Genomic DNA, 17,212 nt, shown 5'->3' with positions numbered 1-17,212 from the left:
CAATAACAAACTCTCAAACATAACAATGGGATAAAATTCTGTGGGGGAAGTGGAATGGAAATCAAACTCAAAGAGGAAAAGGTATGATGTAAAATTTTCCAACGCTAAAAAAAACTTTAAATGATGGCAATTATTAAATCACTAACTTATTTATATTCCATTGGATAAATTCCTGAGTGACTTAACATTTTAATTTTGAACTAACAATAGTAAAAATCAGCCAAATATTACATCCTTTGCAACTAAATTTTTGATGAAACAAAAACTAGATAACTGAATTCTGTTAAGAGCTACACAGAAGGGGGAGAAAGGGTAATCTGGCAAAGCGAACCCTCAAACATCAAGTGTCCCTTCTGAAATTCAAGCCCAATTTCAGTGGCTTGAAACGAAGACCACTAGTTCAAATGCCCTCTCTTCATTTCCTACCCAACTTTATTCTTTCCCACTCCGCCCGCCCCCCAACCCCGCACCTCCTCATTCCGCGGGCTCGGAAAACCCAGCAGTCCCCTTCCTACCTCCCCTCGCCCCCTCCTCACACCCACAGCGTTCTCTGCTCTCCCTCTCCTCTCCCACCCCAGGTCTTCGGCGCATGCGCGCTTGGATGCAGTCCCATCCGCGGCTGCTGTGTCATGGCCGAGCGGAAGTCCCGGCCACAGCGGGGAGGGAGGGGGGCCGTCCTTAAGATGGGAGGCACTTTTCTTAGCTTTCTCCCCTTGTGCCCAGAACACCTCTTTGATCTCCCACTGTCGCGGGGAGGTGGGGGCCGTCCCCTACCCTGCACTCTCCCGAACACCTCGTAGTCCACGGATTTGAGTCGCCTGGCGGCAGACATGGCGGCGAGTCCTCTGCCGAGGAGCCGGAGTGGGGTTCGGGACGCGGCGACTGCGGCGGCCAGGAAAGGGAGGGGGCACATGGGACCTCTCGGCGTACCCCGCGCCTGTCACCAGCCCGGGACGCGAGCGCGCCGTGGTCACGCGTCGGAAGGTGGCAAATGAGACTGCGGGTACTGGGATCGGGGGCAGCTAAGGACGCTGGACGGGAAGACCGTTCGGTCCCTGGCCCCGAGGCCTCCCTCTTTGCCCTCCCCTCCCTTATGGAACCTGACTTGCTTCCCCGCCGGTTCCATGTTCCCTGCGATTTAATTAACCTCCGGGCTCGTTTCTCAGTGTTGGTAAATAAAAGCCGGATGCTGTGCCCAGATGTCAATAGTTTGGTAACCAAACGTGATTGCTTTTGAAATGAAAGATCTGCCAGCTTGTTGATTGAGGGCACTTGGTTATTGAGTTAATTCTTATTAAATGTTTGGGCGACTGCCAAGTCTATTTGGCGATTTTGAGCCAATTCTTAAGGTAATGTGTGCACATTTTCATCTCTACTGTTGAGTCAGAAAGGTTTTGGGCCTGAATCCATATTCAAGTGGATTGTAGTATTTTCTGGGATAAGAAACTTGAAAAATCTAACTTCTTTTATGCTGGTGGAAACGGAGAGTGGGGGGGAAATCTTCTTGCCTGCCGTTCACTCACGTAGCTTTTTTATGGTCTTATTGTTGAGCGACATCCCAATTGCCTACAAGGTTAAGGCAGTTTGTACTTAGAGAATGCACTTTATGGTGAGCTGTTATGAACTCTTAATTTAAAGCAACCCACCACTGCGAAGAATCTGGATACAGCTATTGATAATCTGCTGCCTTCTAGAATTCCAGATTTTTTTACTTGTGAGAATTTGCATTTCTCAACATAATTTGTTGGCTTCAATACCTTTACATATTTCTCTGCATCTGGCCACAGAGTTAAAATAATCCTCTACAATATGATTCAATATTATGTGCCAATTCTAGTAGAGAACACCAAAAGTCATCTAAAAGTTGGTTAGAATTTGGTTGAAACATTTTAAAGTAAAATTCCAGTATTCTGGAAGTGCTAATCCAGGTAATTTTATGTAATGAAGATCCTGGTTTATTACAGAGATCTGACAATTATGTCTACCTCTCTTCCCCGTGTTTATTCCATGTCCACTCTAGAATCTACATAGATCCTACACCATTCTTTTCAGTGATGTCTCTATAGAGTTTCTACATTGCATTCTAAACAAAACTGAAGGCCTTCAGCCTTCACTAACCTCTTATTACCTGCTTATCCCCATCCATAAATTATTCTGTGGTTTATAGGTAACCTACCGTCAAGGCACTTTGAATTATTCTGCTCTCTGAACATACCTTGACCTTTAAAAAAAAATCTTTAGGGGCACCTGAGTGGTTCAGTCAATTGAACATGGGACTCTCGGTTTCAGCTCAGGTCATGATCTCACAGTTCGTTGAGTTCGAGACCTACATAGGGCTCCATGCTGACATGCCAAGCCTGTCTCCCTCTCTCTCTGCCCCTCCCCTGCTCATTATGTCTCTCTCTCAAAATAAATAAATAATTTAACTAAAAAAAAAAATGTTTTGTAAATCTTTGTTCTTGGATCTACTTTATTTAGACTACTTCCTCTAATTCCCAAATCTCCCCCTATTCCTTTTAGTTGCCTGTGCAAATGCTTACCAGATTTCATCCTAATTATTAGTGTCTTCTTCACTAGCACTGTGCCTTCTAAGAAGTAAAACTCAAATTGGGTTGAGATCCTGTCACTACCACTAATCCTGTCACTGATAAGCTTGACATTTTCTTTTTCTTAATCTTGGACTTTTCCCCACGTTTACCCAAGAGTGCCCCTGCCAATTATTATGTAGCTTTATTGTAATTTTAGAATGCTATAGCAACAATTGACATTTGCTTAGCTAAAAAATTTACTGTGTCCGCCAACTACAGAACATTAGCAAACAGACATTTTTCAGCATGGATTGCCAATAATATGTGATACTAAGACTAAAAATTTTAAGCAAATATCACTAATAATTAAGCTAATTTTAAATAATAGAAACATCTTTGCATAGAGAAATTTTTTTTCAGTAGGAAAAAATAATCTATAACCCTAACACAATCTTTATCATTTGTAGGTTCTCTTATACATATATTCTAAGTAAAGTCATAATACAAATTCAACCTTTATTTTTTCTTTTTCCATATTATAGTCTTTTGAATGAATATTTTACTAGTTTCATGATACTCTGTTAAGTGGGTATAACCATAAATTTACCTAAGTCCCTATTACACACTCAGATTGCTTCTAATTTGTCATTACCATAAAAAATATTGTGAGGGAAATATTCATGGACATAGCTTTCTTCCCATATTTTTAAATTATTTAGAAGTTTGAATACCCAAACTGTTTAAATCTGTAATTTTCTTGATACATATTGCCACATGGTTTTCCAAAGGGCTGCACCAATTTAAATATACCACTACCAACACTACATGAGTGTATGACTGTTTGGTTTCTGACACAAACAAATGTAAGCAGGTGCTTCACATACAATACATGACTCAATTAGAAGAAAAGTTTTCATTTTGGAACCTGAGCAATAGACTTGAGGTAACTAGGCTTTTTGTTACTGATTGAAATTAAAACCTAGGTCGTGATTTCAAGGTTTGTGAGATCGAGCCCCACATCAGGCTCTGTGCTGACATCTGAGTCTGGAGCCTGCTTTGAATTCCATGTGTCCCTCTTTCTCTGCCCCTGTCCTGCTTGCTCTCTCTCTATTTCAAAAGTAAACATTAAAAAAAATTTTTTTTTAATGACCAGGCCACAGAACTTGTAAAATAGGGACAGACAACATAGTCTCTGTACTGAGTAGGTCTCATCTATAAATCTCTGTATTATCACCACGAAGGGTCAGTTGAAAGTTATTCCTAGAGTGATTTCTCAGAAATTTGATATTAAGGTATAATTAATTTCAGGCACAACCAAAATTACTTAATCTATCAACATATTTCTACCACTGAAATAGTTTTGTAATCATTATGTTAAAAGAGAAAGAGTCAACAAAATATAAACTATTAACTTCCACAGTTGAAGAGGCCTGAACAAACCAATTCCATGATTCCCTCATGGAAGGAATACTTTACAGACAAAGAAATGGTTAGATAATTAGTACTAAACTGGATTCAAAATCATTAGACACCAGACTGTTAGTCACATGAAGAAGTAGCTAGTTTCCCAGAAGAGGCTGTAATCTCATAATTTATCAGAAAATTTCTTAAGCATTTTATCAGGAAAGCATATTTCTTCTCAGAAGGAAATTCTGTCCCAGGTTTGAACCAATTTTTCTTTATCACAGTCCAATTTGATATTCAAAGCTCAGAAGTACATTTACCATTAAAGTCATTTCCCTCTCCTAGCTTGGTACTGTTAGGCTAGGCATGGTTGATTCCTTCCCTTGCCTTAGTTTCTCTCTGCCTAGATGAGAATTGGAAAGAACTTGTACTTTTGGAATTCAGTGTGGGCTCTCCAGGATTGGTAGATATTCAAAGCTGATTAGTTCTTTTGAAGGAATCTTTCTGGGGGGATTCAGGGCTTTTCCCCACCAGGAATTCCTGACCTTTGCTGTCTTGGTAAATGATGTCTATACTTTGCCGAGGGGCACACATCCCCATTCCAACTTCTGTATTGAATACTACACCTCCAACCCCTTTCTGCTTAGACTAGCCCCCAACAAGAAGGCTATGTGGGCTGGGATCCCTTTTAAAATAAACACAGGACCAGATTCCTCCTTTCCATTACATCTAATTGTGGGGACTCATACCCCTGTCCTACCACTGATAGAAGGTGCAGTTTGCTCTGAATGTGACCACCTCTGTCTGCTCTCTTGGCAGGCATCATTCAAGTATTTCCAGCCACAACCTTTCCTCTTTACTTTCTGCAGTCATGGGTCAAATGCCAGTCCCTTCTAGCTCCAACGAGTAAATGCCAAGCTCTCAAAAGAAGGGGTTCTTTTAAAGACCCCTTTAAAGACCCCTTTCACCAGGTAGTGAAGGGAAAACACCTGTTTTTTTCTCTCCCTTGGTGGGACCTGGGAGAAGAGAGAAAGCCATAGCCTCCAATAACTTTCCTGGAAGAAATCCTGTCTCGAGCCCTAGGTGGGTGTTGGGCTAAGGATCTTAAAGCCAGTTTTCAATACCCCTTTGACACAACATGGTAGTCCAGTACCTCATCTTGAAATGTGGGTATAACTAGTGCTTTGTTTTCAGTCTCAGGTCTCAGCTAAAACTGAAACAAAAGTCCCATTTTCCAAATCAACAGAATTCAATATACAAACCCTGTTAGGATCGTGATTTTGAAAGTTCAACAAGACATTTTTGAGACCAAACACAGGTTGACTATTAAATATTATAGGATTATCTTTGTTATATATAATCATGACATTGTGGTGTATTTTTTAAAGGCCTTATCAATTAGAGGTGTATACTGAAATCTTTTAGGGTGTTATGAAATGATATTTGGGACTGGCTTTCAAATCCTCCAGGATTGGGGGTAGGACAGTTTAGAGAGAATAAACTTAGTAAATTGGTGATAGTAATTGCAAGTAAGTCATGGGTATATGGGGATTCATTATACTGTTCTCTAATTTTGTGTGTGTCTTAAATTCTTAGGTAAAGTTTTAAAATAAAATATAAAATTTAAAAGAGTCCCTTTCATTCTACAAAATATGTGCTTAATAATCTTCAAAACTGTCAAAGTTATGAAAAACAGTGAAATCCTGAGAAATGACCAAGAGGAGCCTAAGGAGACATGATGGTTAAAGGTAATGTGTATTAAGGATGGGATTCTGGAACAGAAAAAAATTTTCGGTAAAAACTGAGGACATCTGAATAAAGTGTGGACTTTAGTGAAACAGTAAGGTATCAATAATTGGGTCATTAACTGTGACAAATGTACCATCTTAATGTAAGATATTAATAATAAGAGAAACTCGGTATAGGGTATAGGAGAACTCTCTGTACCATTTTAGTAATAGTTTTATAAATCTAAAACTGTTCTAAGATTAAAAATTTACTTTTCAAAAGTCCATTTTAATATCCTGTTATATATTTTCATAATAACATTTGAAAATAATTTCTCACTGTAGTGAATAACAAAATTATTAGTTTAATTTTTTTAATGTTTATTGACTTATTTTGAGGGAGAGCGTGTGTGCATATGTGAGCTGGGGGGTTGGGGGGTGCAGAGAGAGAGGAGAGAGAGAGAATCCCAAGCCCACGAACTGTGAGATCATGACCTGAGCCAAAACCAAGAGCCAAAAACAGTCAGCTCAACCGACTGAGCCACTCAGGGGCCCCTAGTTTCAATAAATCGGTACATGATTTAAATTTTTCGTAAATTCCTAAGTCAAGCTAAGATAGAACTGAACAGTTGACTCTCAAAGCACTAAAGCTGGTCTTAACCAGTATAAAGAAGCACAAACAGATAATTAAATATAATAATACCTCAACTAATGAAAAGAATGTGTTACAGAAACATAGTTCATTTCCAGAAGAAAATATATAAAATGCATGAGAAAGTTTGAGATGTGAAGAAACAGTATGGAAAAATACCATTATGCTTAGCACCAAGTGCTTTAGAAAACAGGAAATATGCATCTGTATGTCTTGACTAAAGAAAGGATACAGTTAAGATTAGATAAAGAAAAAACTAATCACCAGTACTGCTGCTTGGACACATTACAGAGGCAACAAATGGCAAAGCCAGTTTATGTACAGAGTGTGCCCAGGCTCTGAGTCTTAGCTGTAGCACCAAGATCAGGAAGGGGAAAAAGCGGACGAACACTAGCTCAGAAAAAAAGTAGGCAGCCCAGGCCCTTCCCTTCCTAATACTTCTCAACCACAGACTTCAGGCAGTCTCAGATTTGCTTTTCCTATGAAAGCAAGGAGCCTATCTGGGGACATTCTTTCTAATTCCTCCTTAGTGTGCACACACATACACATACACATACACGCATGCATGTGTGCTTATTGCCTGAAAGGTATAAAATCACATTTACCCTCAGATCTGGGCTAGTGACATCAAGGGTTCTCCTGTCTTTAAAACATATCTAATGGGGCGCCATATCTAATGTGGCTCAGTTGATTGAGTGTCTGGCTTCGGCTCAGGTCATGATCTCACAGTTTGTGGGTTCGAGCCCCACATCAGGCTCTGTGCTGACAGCTTACAGCCTAGAGCCTGCTTCTGATTCTGTGTCTCCCTCTCTCTCTACTCCTCCCCTGCTCATGCTCTGTCTCTCTCTCTCTCTCTCTCTCCTTCAAAAATAAATAAAAACATTAAAATTTTTTTAATATATAAATAAAACATGCCTATTTTGGGTGCCTGGGTGACTCAGTTGGTTAAGCATCCAACTCTTGGTTTTGGCTCAGGTCATGGTCTCAAGGTTCATGGGTTCGGGCCCCTCACTCTGCTCTGCACTGACAGTGCAGAGCCTGCTTGCGATTCTCTCTGCACCCCCCCCCACCACTCTCACTCTCTCAAAATAAATAAATAAACTTGAAAAAAAAATATTGAAAAAAATAAAACAAATCTATTTCATGATGCCTTGGTGGATAACTGAGTTGGTATACAACATCCATTCCAATCTCTTTCTAGCTTGCTTTCCTGTTTTGTAGAGCTGGAAAGTTTAAAGTTACATCCATCCCATAGACATTCTTGGAATTGGGATTCCTTACATGCTAGAGGATCAGCCATCAGAAGTGCAATGCTAGATGCGGAGCAAGGGCATGAATGAGAGACAGAGGCCATCTGCTGCTGGTTCTGTGATGAGCACAATCATAGAGGAATTTTGGTTTTTCTGTGGCATTGTCACATAACTGCAGCTTCTTGGACACCAGGAGGCAAGCAGGGAGCAGGACGTTCATTTCACTAGTTAATATCATAGCAAGTGTGGCAGGTTCTAGAGTCTCAGTTCCCTGGATGTGGCAGTTTCCTGACTGTACCAGCTTCCTGATAGTGGCAGGGGAGATAGTTCTAAAGCCAGCAGCTTCTCAATTCAGCACATTTCCTGACTGCAGAAGAATCTACTTAGTAACTCCCTTGGTGGCCCAGTGCTGCAGTGAGAGTCAATCCTGAAATGTCAGCCTCAAAGTGGTTTTCAATCCTGTCTGCACATTAGAATCTCCAGGGGAGCTTACTAATTATACACATACACATGTCCAAAGGTTTTGATTCAGTATGTCTGCAGTGGATTCCAGAATCTATATTCTCAAAAGCAATCCAGATGCTTGGGGTACAAAGCTAAGGCTGAGAACGACTGGCCCAGAGACTCTTTCTTTAGGCCCCTCAGCAACTCCATAAGCCATTTAATGCCCAATGTTAAATCCATTTCTGTTTAAACTGTCTATAATGAATTATTTTTTCTGTAATTGAACCATGACCAATGCAATGCCTGGGGACAAAATCTTCACAATAGGAGTAGATCAAAGTTTAAGCATAATGTAAGTTCAAATATGCCACCCCCCCTCCTGTCAATAAAGCAGCATTAAAATTTTTAGTGCTTACAAAGAGAAGAAACAAAAATTATAAGAAGAAACTAGCCAGGAATGGTAATAAAACTAAGCCTGGAGTGTTGAAATATAACTTGCTATTGAGATATAATAGCACAAAGGTTTAGGCAACCTATATTATATTCTATAAATTAGTTGCAGCATACTTATTTATTTTTATTGTCTACTTGCTTATTTTGAAAGAAAATTAGTGAAATAATAAATTTAAAAGAACCCTTTCAGAGCCCGAATTGTTTAAGTGAACTATGATTTCTGGTGTGTTGCTGCCACCTACCATCTGTCCAAGGCAAGGCAGGTCATGTGGATATGCTATTCAGTCCTTCAGGAATGTTAATACCAGCTAAGTTCTCTCATTTCAGTGTCACACTTCCAAAATAATTTTAGGAGCATGCTAAACCCCTAAATGATAAGCAGTACGTGTTTTGGGGGCTCTTTACTCAACATATCACTTAAATATGAAAGTATCTTGACTATTAGATATGGATGTTACAGGAAAAACAAAACTTACAAGAAAATTCATTCAGTTAAAGCTGATTGAATTCCTACTATGTACTAGACAGGCATTGTGGTTTACAGTATACTCGTCTACGGCAACCTTTAAGTTTTTCTAATATTTATTTATATTTGAGAGAGAGAGAGCGCGAGAGCAGGGAAGGGAGACACACACACACACACACACACACACAGAATCCGAGGCAGGCTCCAGGCTCCGAGCTGTCAGCACAAGCCTGACGTGGGGCTCAAACTCACCAACCATGAGATCACGACCTGAGCCAAAATCCAGAGTGGGACAATTAACTGATTGAGCCACCCAGGCACCCCTCTGCTTAATTCTTCTGTTGTCCTAAAACTGCTATAAGAAGTAAGGAGCATAGGGGCGTCTGGGTGGCTCAGTCGGTTGAGCGTCCGACTTCAACTCAGGTCACGATCTCGCGGTCCATAGGTTCGAGCCCCGCATCGGGCTCTGGGCTGATGGCTCAGAGCCTGGAGCCTGCTTCGGATTCTGTGTCTCCCTCTCTCTCTGCCCCTCCCCCGTTCATGCTCTGTCTCTCTCTGTCTCAAAAATAAATAAACGTTAAAAAAAAAAGAAAAAAAAAGTAAGGAGCATAATTTAAAAAGAAATAAAGAATTACACATGCATTACCCAGCAGTTATGCAATTATAAATTTCTCCCAAGGAAAAAATTGGGCAGGGATTCAAAGATATAAATAAAACAATTGTCACTGCAAGTTGTTACAGTAAAAAATTGGAATTGGAATCTACGCAAATATCCATCAGTTTTTAAATTTAAATAAATAATTCTTACACAGTCTTAGAGAATGATGATGCTGATCAGGGCTTCTTATCAAGAATTCAGGATAGGCTTCAGAGGTTCAAATGCTGACCCTCTCATGGAGTCACTTGTGAGTTCTTTGGATGTCCTGTGAGGCCCTCTCACCACAAAGCTCCCTGATACAGGGAATGCTATTAAAGTGACCAGTGTACTTTGAAATTCCCTTGCCCTTGGGGGGGTTGCCTTCTTTGGACACTTGCTTCCAAGAAGGCTTAAACCCAAGTAGCTTGCACTCTTTGAAAACTTTCAAGAGCCTCCTAGGACCTACAAAGTCCAAACTTCCTGGCACGGTATTCTTGACATTACATTATGTGGTTTGAGTTGACTGTTCCATACCCATTTCTCATTCACAAGGGGTTATTTATTTGTTTGTTTATTTGGAAAAAACTAGGTACTTTCCTGTATTGTTGTCCCTTACAAATATATATTGTTGTCCCTCACAAATAGTCTGATGATGGAATGATCAATCCAAACCACAGTTTCAAATATCATTCTTGGCATGCACACCAAATATAACACAAATTAAAATGTGGCATGATTTTGTGCAATTGGTGGAGGGTAAAAAAGGAAAATCTATTTTAATGTGACACTGCAGGACATTCTTTGGTACACTGGTTCTAACATTGACCATATAAAGAGGAAATCAAAAGGTATATTTTGGCTCTGCAGTGAATTAAACCTGAGAAGACACAGTAATGTAAATGGGCATTTGTTTTTTACAATTTTAGAATAAACTCATAGACAAATCACAGAAGACAAAATTGTGATTACAGAAAAGAATGTGTTAGCCACCCAAAAAATTTAAAGCTAGATTTGCTGCCAGGGCACCTGGGTGGTTCAGTCAGTTAAGTGTCTGACTTTGACTCAGGTCATGATCCTGCACTCTACGGGTTTGAGCCCCGCATCAGGCCCTGTGCTGGCAGCTCAGAGCCTGGAGCCTGCTTCGAATTCTTTTTTTTTATAAATTTTTTTTTCAACGTTTATTTTATTTTTGGGACAGAGAGAGACAGAGCATGAACGGGGGAGGGTCAGTGAGAGAGGGAGACACAGAATCGGAAGCAGGCTCCAGACTCTGAGCTGTCAGCACAGAGCCCGATGCGGGGCTCGAACTCACGGACCGCGAGATCGTGACCTGGCTGAAGTCGGGCGCTTAACCGACTGCGCCACCCAGGCGCCCCTTCGAATTCTTTGTCTCCTTCTCTCTCTGCTCATCCCCTTCTTATGCTCTATCTCTCTCAAAAATAAGTAAACATAAAAAAATTTTTTAAAAAACCAAAAAACTAGATTTGCTGCCAACAGAGTTTGGGAAGTAAAAGGGAAGAAGAACAGGTGAAGGGTACCATCCAAGCAAGAACATCCTTAATGAGAGATGGTCTTCTAGTTGATGGAATGGTAGATAGAGGTTCAAGAATGTTGTCGGAAATTAAAGAGGTGAAAGAAACCAAGATTCATGATAAAATTATGTCAGAAGAAGAGAGGCAGCGGCGGAGAAAGGCAGGGCAAGTGAGCTAAATTTGCACACATCATGATATCTAAATCAAGAAATGCTCATTCTGAGACATCAAGGTAATCACGAAAAGAACTAAAAACAGAAACTACTAAAAGTAGTTACCTCCAGAGACCAAGGTAAAGGACACCACAAGGAAGCAATCAATCAAATCCAGAATATGGGACATTCTGCAAGATGACTGACCTAGATTCTCTAACAAATCGATGGCATGGGGGAAGAAATGAGCTACAGAATAAATGAAATTTAGGAGACAAAACAATCAAATTCTACGTGGAGCTCACATTTGAGATCCTTATTAGAATGGTTTTGAAACAATTAAGAAACTTTTGATTATGAACTGGGTATAAGATGATGGTATAAAAAATCAATAATATTTTTAGGTATAATAATGGCATAGAGGTTACATTTTAAAATACCTCTGTAGTTAGAAGCATCATGAAGTATTTCTACATAAAATAACATGATACCTTGGCTTTGCTTTTAAAATACTCCAGTGCCAATCCCCTATACCCCCCAAAATATAGCAGGATAGAGAAATAAGACTGGCCAAACATTGATAATTGTGGAAGCTGGAGTCATGGGGTTCACTGTACCATTCTCTCTGCTTGTATGTATGTATGTTTGAAATTTTCCAAAATAACAGGCTGCTTTATTTATTTATTTATTTATTTATATCTTAAAAGCAGGTGTCTTTGAGGAGTATGATAGGATTTGGGGAGCAATGGAGCAAGCAAGATTGTTTTATGTTTTTGATCTATTCAATAAACATTCATTGAATCCCTGCAATGTATGAAGCACCATTTAGGCACTTTTGGGAGAGGAAAAGAACATATCAAAATTCCTGTCCTACTAAAGCTCAGATTCCTGTGAGAAGGAAGAAACAAACAAAAATTACATACAGGGGAAACCTGGCTGGCTCAATCCAAGGAGCATGCAAATATTGATCTCAGGGTCATGAGTTTGAGCCCCACATTGGATGTAGAGATTACTATAAAAAAAAAACCCTGCAGACAGAATAATTAAGTTTTAATATGTTACAAGTGGATAAGTGCTATGAGGAAAGAATAAAATAGGGTAAGAGAGATGAAGAGTAAGGCCAAGTTTACAGTTTTAAATAACATGGTCAGGAAAGGGCTCTTTGAAAAATTTAACATTTGGGGGGGTCCTGGGTTGCTCAGTCCACTGAGTGACCGGCTCGTGATTTAGGCTTGGGTTGTGGTCTCACAGTTTGTGAGATGGAACCCCACATCGGGCTCTACACTGACAGTGAACCTGTTTCTCTTTGCTCCTCCCCTGCTCATGCTCTCTCTCTTTCTCTCTCTCTTTCTCCCAAAATAAATAAATAACATGAAAAATCTTTTAAAAACGTAACATTTGAACAAAGACTTGAAGGAGTTGATGGAGATGATAAACCCTTCTGAATTGTTGCCTTTTAATTATGTCCATGGTTTTAGCCTGATAAAAAGAATTGAAGATTTCTTTAAAAATAAAATAAAATCCCCCTGCTCCTCACTGCTCCTTCTCTACCTAACAAAATCTTCTTTTTTTTAATGTTTATTTATTTATTTTGACAGAGAGAGAATCCCAGACAGACTCCATGATGTCAGCACAGAGCCTGACCCACAGAGCTCCATCTAGTGAACTGTGAGATCATGACCTGAGCTGAAATCAGGAGTCTAATGCTTAGCCAACTGAGCCACCCAGGCGCCCTTCAAAATCCTCTTTTATTCTTCAGGCCAATTTCAAGAGATCAACCTTCATGAGGTCTTTCATCCACTGTCAGAATTAACTGCTCTTTTGTGTTCTCTTGTACATGGCTAGTCACAGGTATTTCATTCCCCTGTATCATAGAGCCTTTTATGGCTTTACGAAGCATTTTCACTTTCATTATTTTATTCACACCTCATGATAATCTTGAGTAGTTTTTATTTCAAGATCATTATTATTCCCACTTATCAGATGAGAAAACTAAGGCTCTCAAGAAGTGACCTAACCCAGATTAGTCAGACACAAAGAGTTCAAATTCCAGACCACATCCTCTGTATGCAAACATTACTTCTTGACCTCACTCCACTGCCTCTCCATAATTAGTTGCTTCTAAAATTCCTTTTTTATGTTAAAATTAGATTTGAATCAAAGTACTCTTTGCATGTGATATGAAATTAGGTATTTCAGAAAACTTTAACAGGAAAAGCAAGCCTCCCACCTAATCAATCCCCAGGGATTTTAAAGGACAATTTTTTTTCCCAGCATTTCTGTTTTTAATTCTTCTAGTGGTTCTAAGTGTTAACTCTAGACATTATGCTTACACCTTTATACATTGATCTTACCACCTTTAGATATTATTTGCTGACTTTCTCCTATGAAAAGGGAGGATTTTGCTCGTTTGCATTGCCCTAACGTCTCAGGTTAGGTTCCCCAGGACACAGACACTGAGTCAGACTTGTGCGCAGAATGCTTTGGTGACAACCCAGGAGGAGTGAAAGTGGCAAGATTGCGGGGAGAGGTGGGGAGGGAGGTAACCTGCTGTGCCGCTGCAACAGAAGCCTCTGCCCATTTCAGGAGCTCTGGGGCAGGAAAGTTGTCAGCAATCAATACTTCCAGCCACTGGAGAATGAGCAGCTTGGTCCTGAGGTGGGTGGGGATGTGAGCAGAGCAGCATGGTGTCCACCACAGCTCACCCCTACAGTGCTCTGATCCACTTTCTTAGAGTAAACTCACTCTATTTTCAATTATCTCCCTCAGATTTATGTTTGGTTCCTTTGTTTGGAGAATGTTGGTGAGTTGGATTACATCCCTTGCCTCTTCTGCAAGTGCTCTCAAAATCATATCTGAGACACACCATTTCTACTGCCAATTCCAGATTCCCCTTGCTCTCAGCTAGCACTTGTGCTGGTCTAAGTGGCTTAGCTGGAGTGGTGGGGAGAATCCTTGATCTTCATCCCTGAGGGGTCTGAGTCTAAGGAGCCAGGTCTACTCAGGTTAGGTTGGCTACACTGATTACTTACCATCAAAACTGGGCAGGTGAGAAAGGAGGGATGCCCTGATGAGCCAGGTGTCCAATGTATTCTTCTCTGTCCTCCATAAAGCTGATATCTCATTCTCTCCTGGTGCCCATTATTCCTTCCTTATTCCTTTCCTACCCTATGTGGTTTCCTTCTCTATTCTTCTCTTTCACACATCTCACATACTGAGAAGTGCCTATGAGACATGTCTAATCCATTGTCCCCTAGGACCATAAATTCAACATCTTCAAAACTAAATTGATTTTTCTATCACCCACTAAACCTGTTCCTCCTCTTTCGTCCATCCAGCCCCTGTGTTGGAAAACCTGGTCCATAACCTCCACCTCCCTCACCCTATCTATCTACCAAGTTCTGTAAATTCTATCTCCTACACAGCTTTTAAAGCCATTCTCTTTCTCCCTCCCCATGGTCACTATCCTCATTCAAGGACTCATCATTTGTCACCTGGACTATTACAAAAACCTCTCAACTGCTCTTCCTTTCTCCAGTCTCCCCCATAGCCTCCCACCCACATCACACCACATCTTTCTAAAAGATATGCCATTTTGCTACTTAAAACTCTTTTCATGTTTAGGCTTTTTACAACTTGGCCTCTTCCTTCTCCTCCATTCATTCCCCCTCCATCCTCTCCCACACCTACTTGTTACTTGTAGCTGCCCAAAGGTGACAGAACCCCTTCAGACCCTTACCTCTGTACACTTTTCCTCTTGTCAGACTCCACTTTTCTTCTGGGATTTATTTCACTCCATCCATGACTCTTCCTGAAAGGTAGGATTGGGTGCTTCTCTCCCAGTGGTCACATTGCAATTCTTCCATACCTTTACTTATTTACTTGTTTACTTACTTATTTAAAGTTTATTTATGTATTTTGAGAGCGCACACGAGTGAGTGGGGGAGGGGCAGAGAGAGAGAATCCCAAGCAGGCTCTGCACCATCAGCACAGAGCCCAATGTGGAACTTGATCCCACAAACGATGAGATCATGACCAGAGCTGAAATCAAGAGTTGAATGCTTAACCAACTGAACAACCCAGGTGCCCTCTTTCATACCTTTATTAGAACATTCATCACATTATGTTCACTTATTTGCCTTAGACACACAAATACATGTGGCTGAAATGTATAAAAAATTGCAATGGTCTTGTATTATATTCATTTGTGATCACAACGTACTATGTTACTTTCACAGTTCCTAGAAACAGTAGATACTACCAAAAAAAATGTTGCATGAAAAAATGAAATATACAAATGTTGTTTACAGCATGTTGCACCTGACCCACCATCAGCAATTGAGCATATACTTCACATTGTTTCCCAACAGTGTTGACTGATGTTTGCTGACAGGGCCATATTCTCTGGCCTGACCTCAAGATGACTGCCAAGATTTTATGTTCATAGCCTAAGAATGAATAATTCTAACTGTTTTCCCCGGGCGGTGAACCAATGGCTGTCATCTGTTTTAGGGAATGGACCGCAAAAACTAAAACAAAACAAAGCAGGCAGACCGAAGGAACATTGGAGAAGGATCATCTCAACTGTGAGGGCTTACTTACATATTACTTACTTATCCAGTATCTAGCACAATGGCTGAAATATAGTAGGCATTCAATAAATATTTGTTGAATGACTAGAGAAAGAAGAGGAAGGGGAACAAATGATGCCCTTGAGGGGGATATAGAAGTTGTAGAAACCTATCGGTATGATGGGAGGGAGAGAGATGAACTCAGCTTTTAGGCAATTAAGCTGTAAGTTGTTTACCCAGCTGGACACATCCTAAAGATATAAAAAGAAAGAGAAATGAAGAAATCCAGAATTGGAAATGTATTTATTTAAAATCAGGAGAGCAAGATGTGCTCCCAAAAGATAAAAGGTCCACAGAAGTAACCATTTTTCTGTATACTTTTAGCTCTTCTGTTATTTACCTTCATGATCCTAAATAACATATTTATACTGCTATCTCGTTAATTTTTTTCAATTTTAGAAATTACATATTGACTTCCTAACTACTATGGAAGATGACGATTTAGTTTTCTTCCTGTGCACCCCATGCCAATATACACATTCTTCCCCCATTCTCCAATATATTACATACGTACTAAATCAATACTCAGTGTTTATTTTACTCATTTATTCACCCAATAAATACTCCTTTGAATTTCTTTGAGAACTTTAATCAGGGTAAATAATAATAACATAGTTTCAATCATTCCAGGCTGCCTTTTCTGGGTGTTGCCTTTTGAGAAACATTAGCACAGTTCCTCTGCCAATTTTAAATCAGTCAAATTATGTCAGTTCTTATTCTGTCCAAGGCATGTGAGGGAAATCAAAATGTCTAAAACAGAATTGGGGCACCTGGCTGGCTCAGTCAGTAAAGCATATGACTCTTCATCTCAGGGTTGGAAGTTTGAGCCTCACATTGAGTGTAGAGGTTACTTTAAAATAATAACAAAAATCTGGGGCACCTGGGTGGCTCAGTTGGTTGAGCGTCCAACTTCTGCTCAGGTCATGATCTCACAGCTCGTGGGTTCGAGCCCCGCGTTGTGCTCTGTTCTGACAGCTCAGAGCCTGGAGACTGCTTCAGATTCTGTGTCTCCCTCTCTCTCTGCCCCTCCTCCACTCATGGTCTCTCTCTCTCTCTCTCTCTCTCTCTCTCAAAAATAAATAAACATTAAAAAAATAAAAAATAATAATAAACCTTAAAAAAATAAAAATAAAACAGAATCCTTACCCTCAAAACATCAAAATTTAAATGGTCAAATCATGCAAATACACACAAAAAGTTAATAAGTTAATGCCTCCTGAGTGATGTAGCCTAGTATATCCCCAGGAGTCAGAAGAAAATGTCCCTGCATATTGGCTTAGCCCAGGACGATGCTGTAGAGAAGGTGGGATAGTGTTATGAGGAATCCATCAAGATG

At 40.1% G+C, this 17,212-nt stretch overlaps 1 protein-coding gene across 1 annotated transcript in view; it reads right to left on the bottom strand.

Moving 5' to 3' along the window:
• ACYP2 (acylphosphatase 2) overlaps window positions 1–885 on the bottom strand; it is a 181,399-nt gene extending 180,514 nt beyond the window's left edge. Inside the window, exon 1 of the mRNA XM_047068647.1 lies at window positions 775–885. Coding sequence (XP_046924603.1) covers window positions 775–832 — 58 coding nt within the window. The 5' untranslated portion in view covers window positions 833–885. The remainder of the gene's footprint in view (window positions 1–774) is intronic.
• Between the last annotated feature and the right edge of the window lie 16,327 nt (window positions 886–17,212).

This window comes from Lynx rufus, unplaced genomic scaffold, assembly GCF_022079265.1.
Source record: "Lynx rufus isolate CCGP_SWC_20201006 ecotype Redwood Valley unplaced genomic scaffold, mLynRuf1.p SCAF_8, whole genome shotgun sequence".
Taxonomy (NCBI): domain Eukaryota; kingdom Metazoa; phylum Chordata; class Mammalia; order Carnivora; family Felidae; genus Lynx; species Lynx rufus.
The sequence above is the reverse complement of the archived record's forward strand: the minus strand, read 5'-3'. Positions and strand labels throughout refer to the sequence as shown.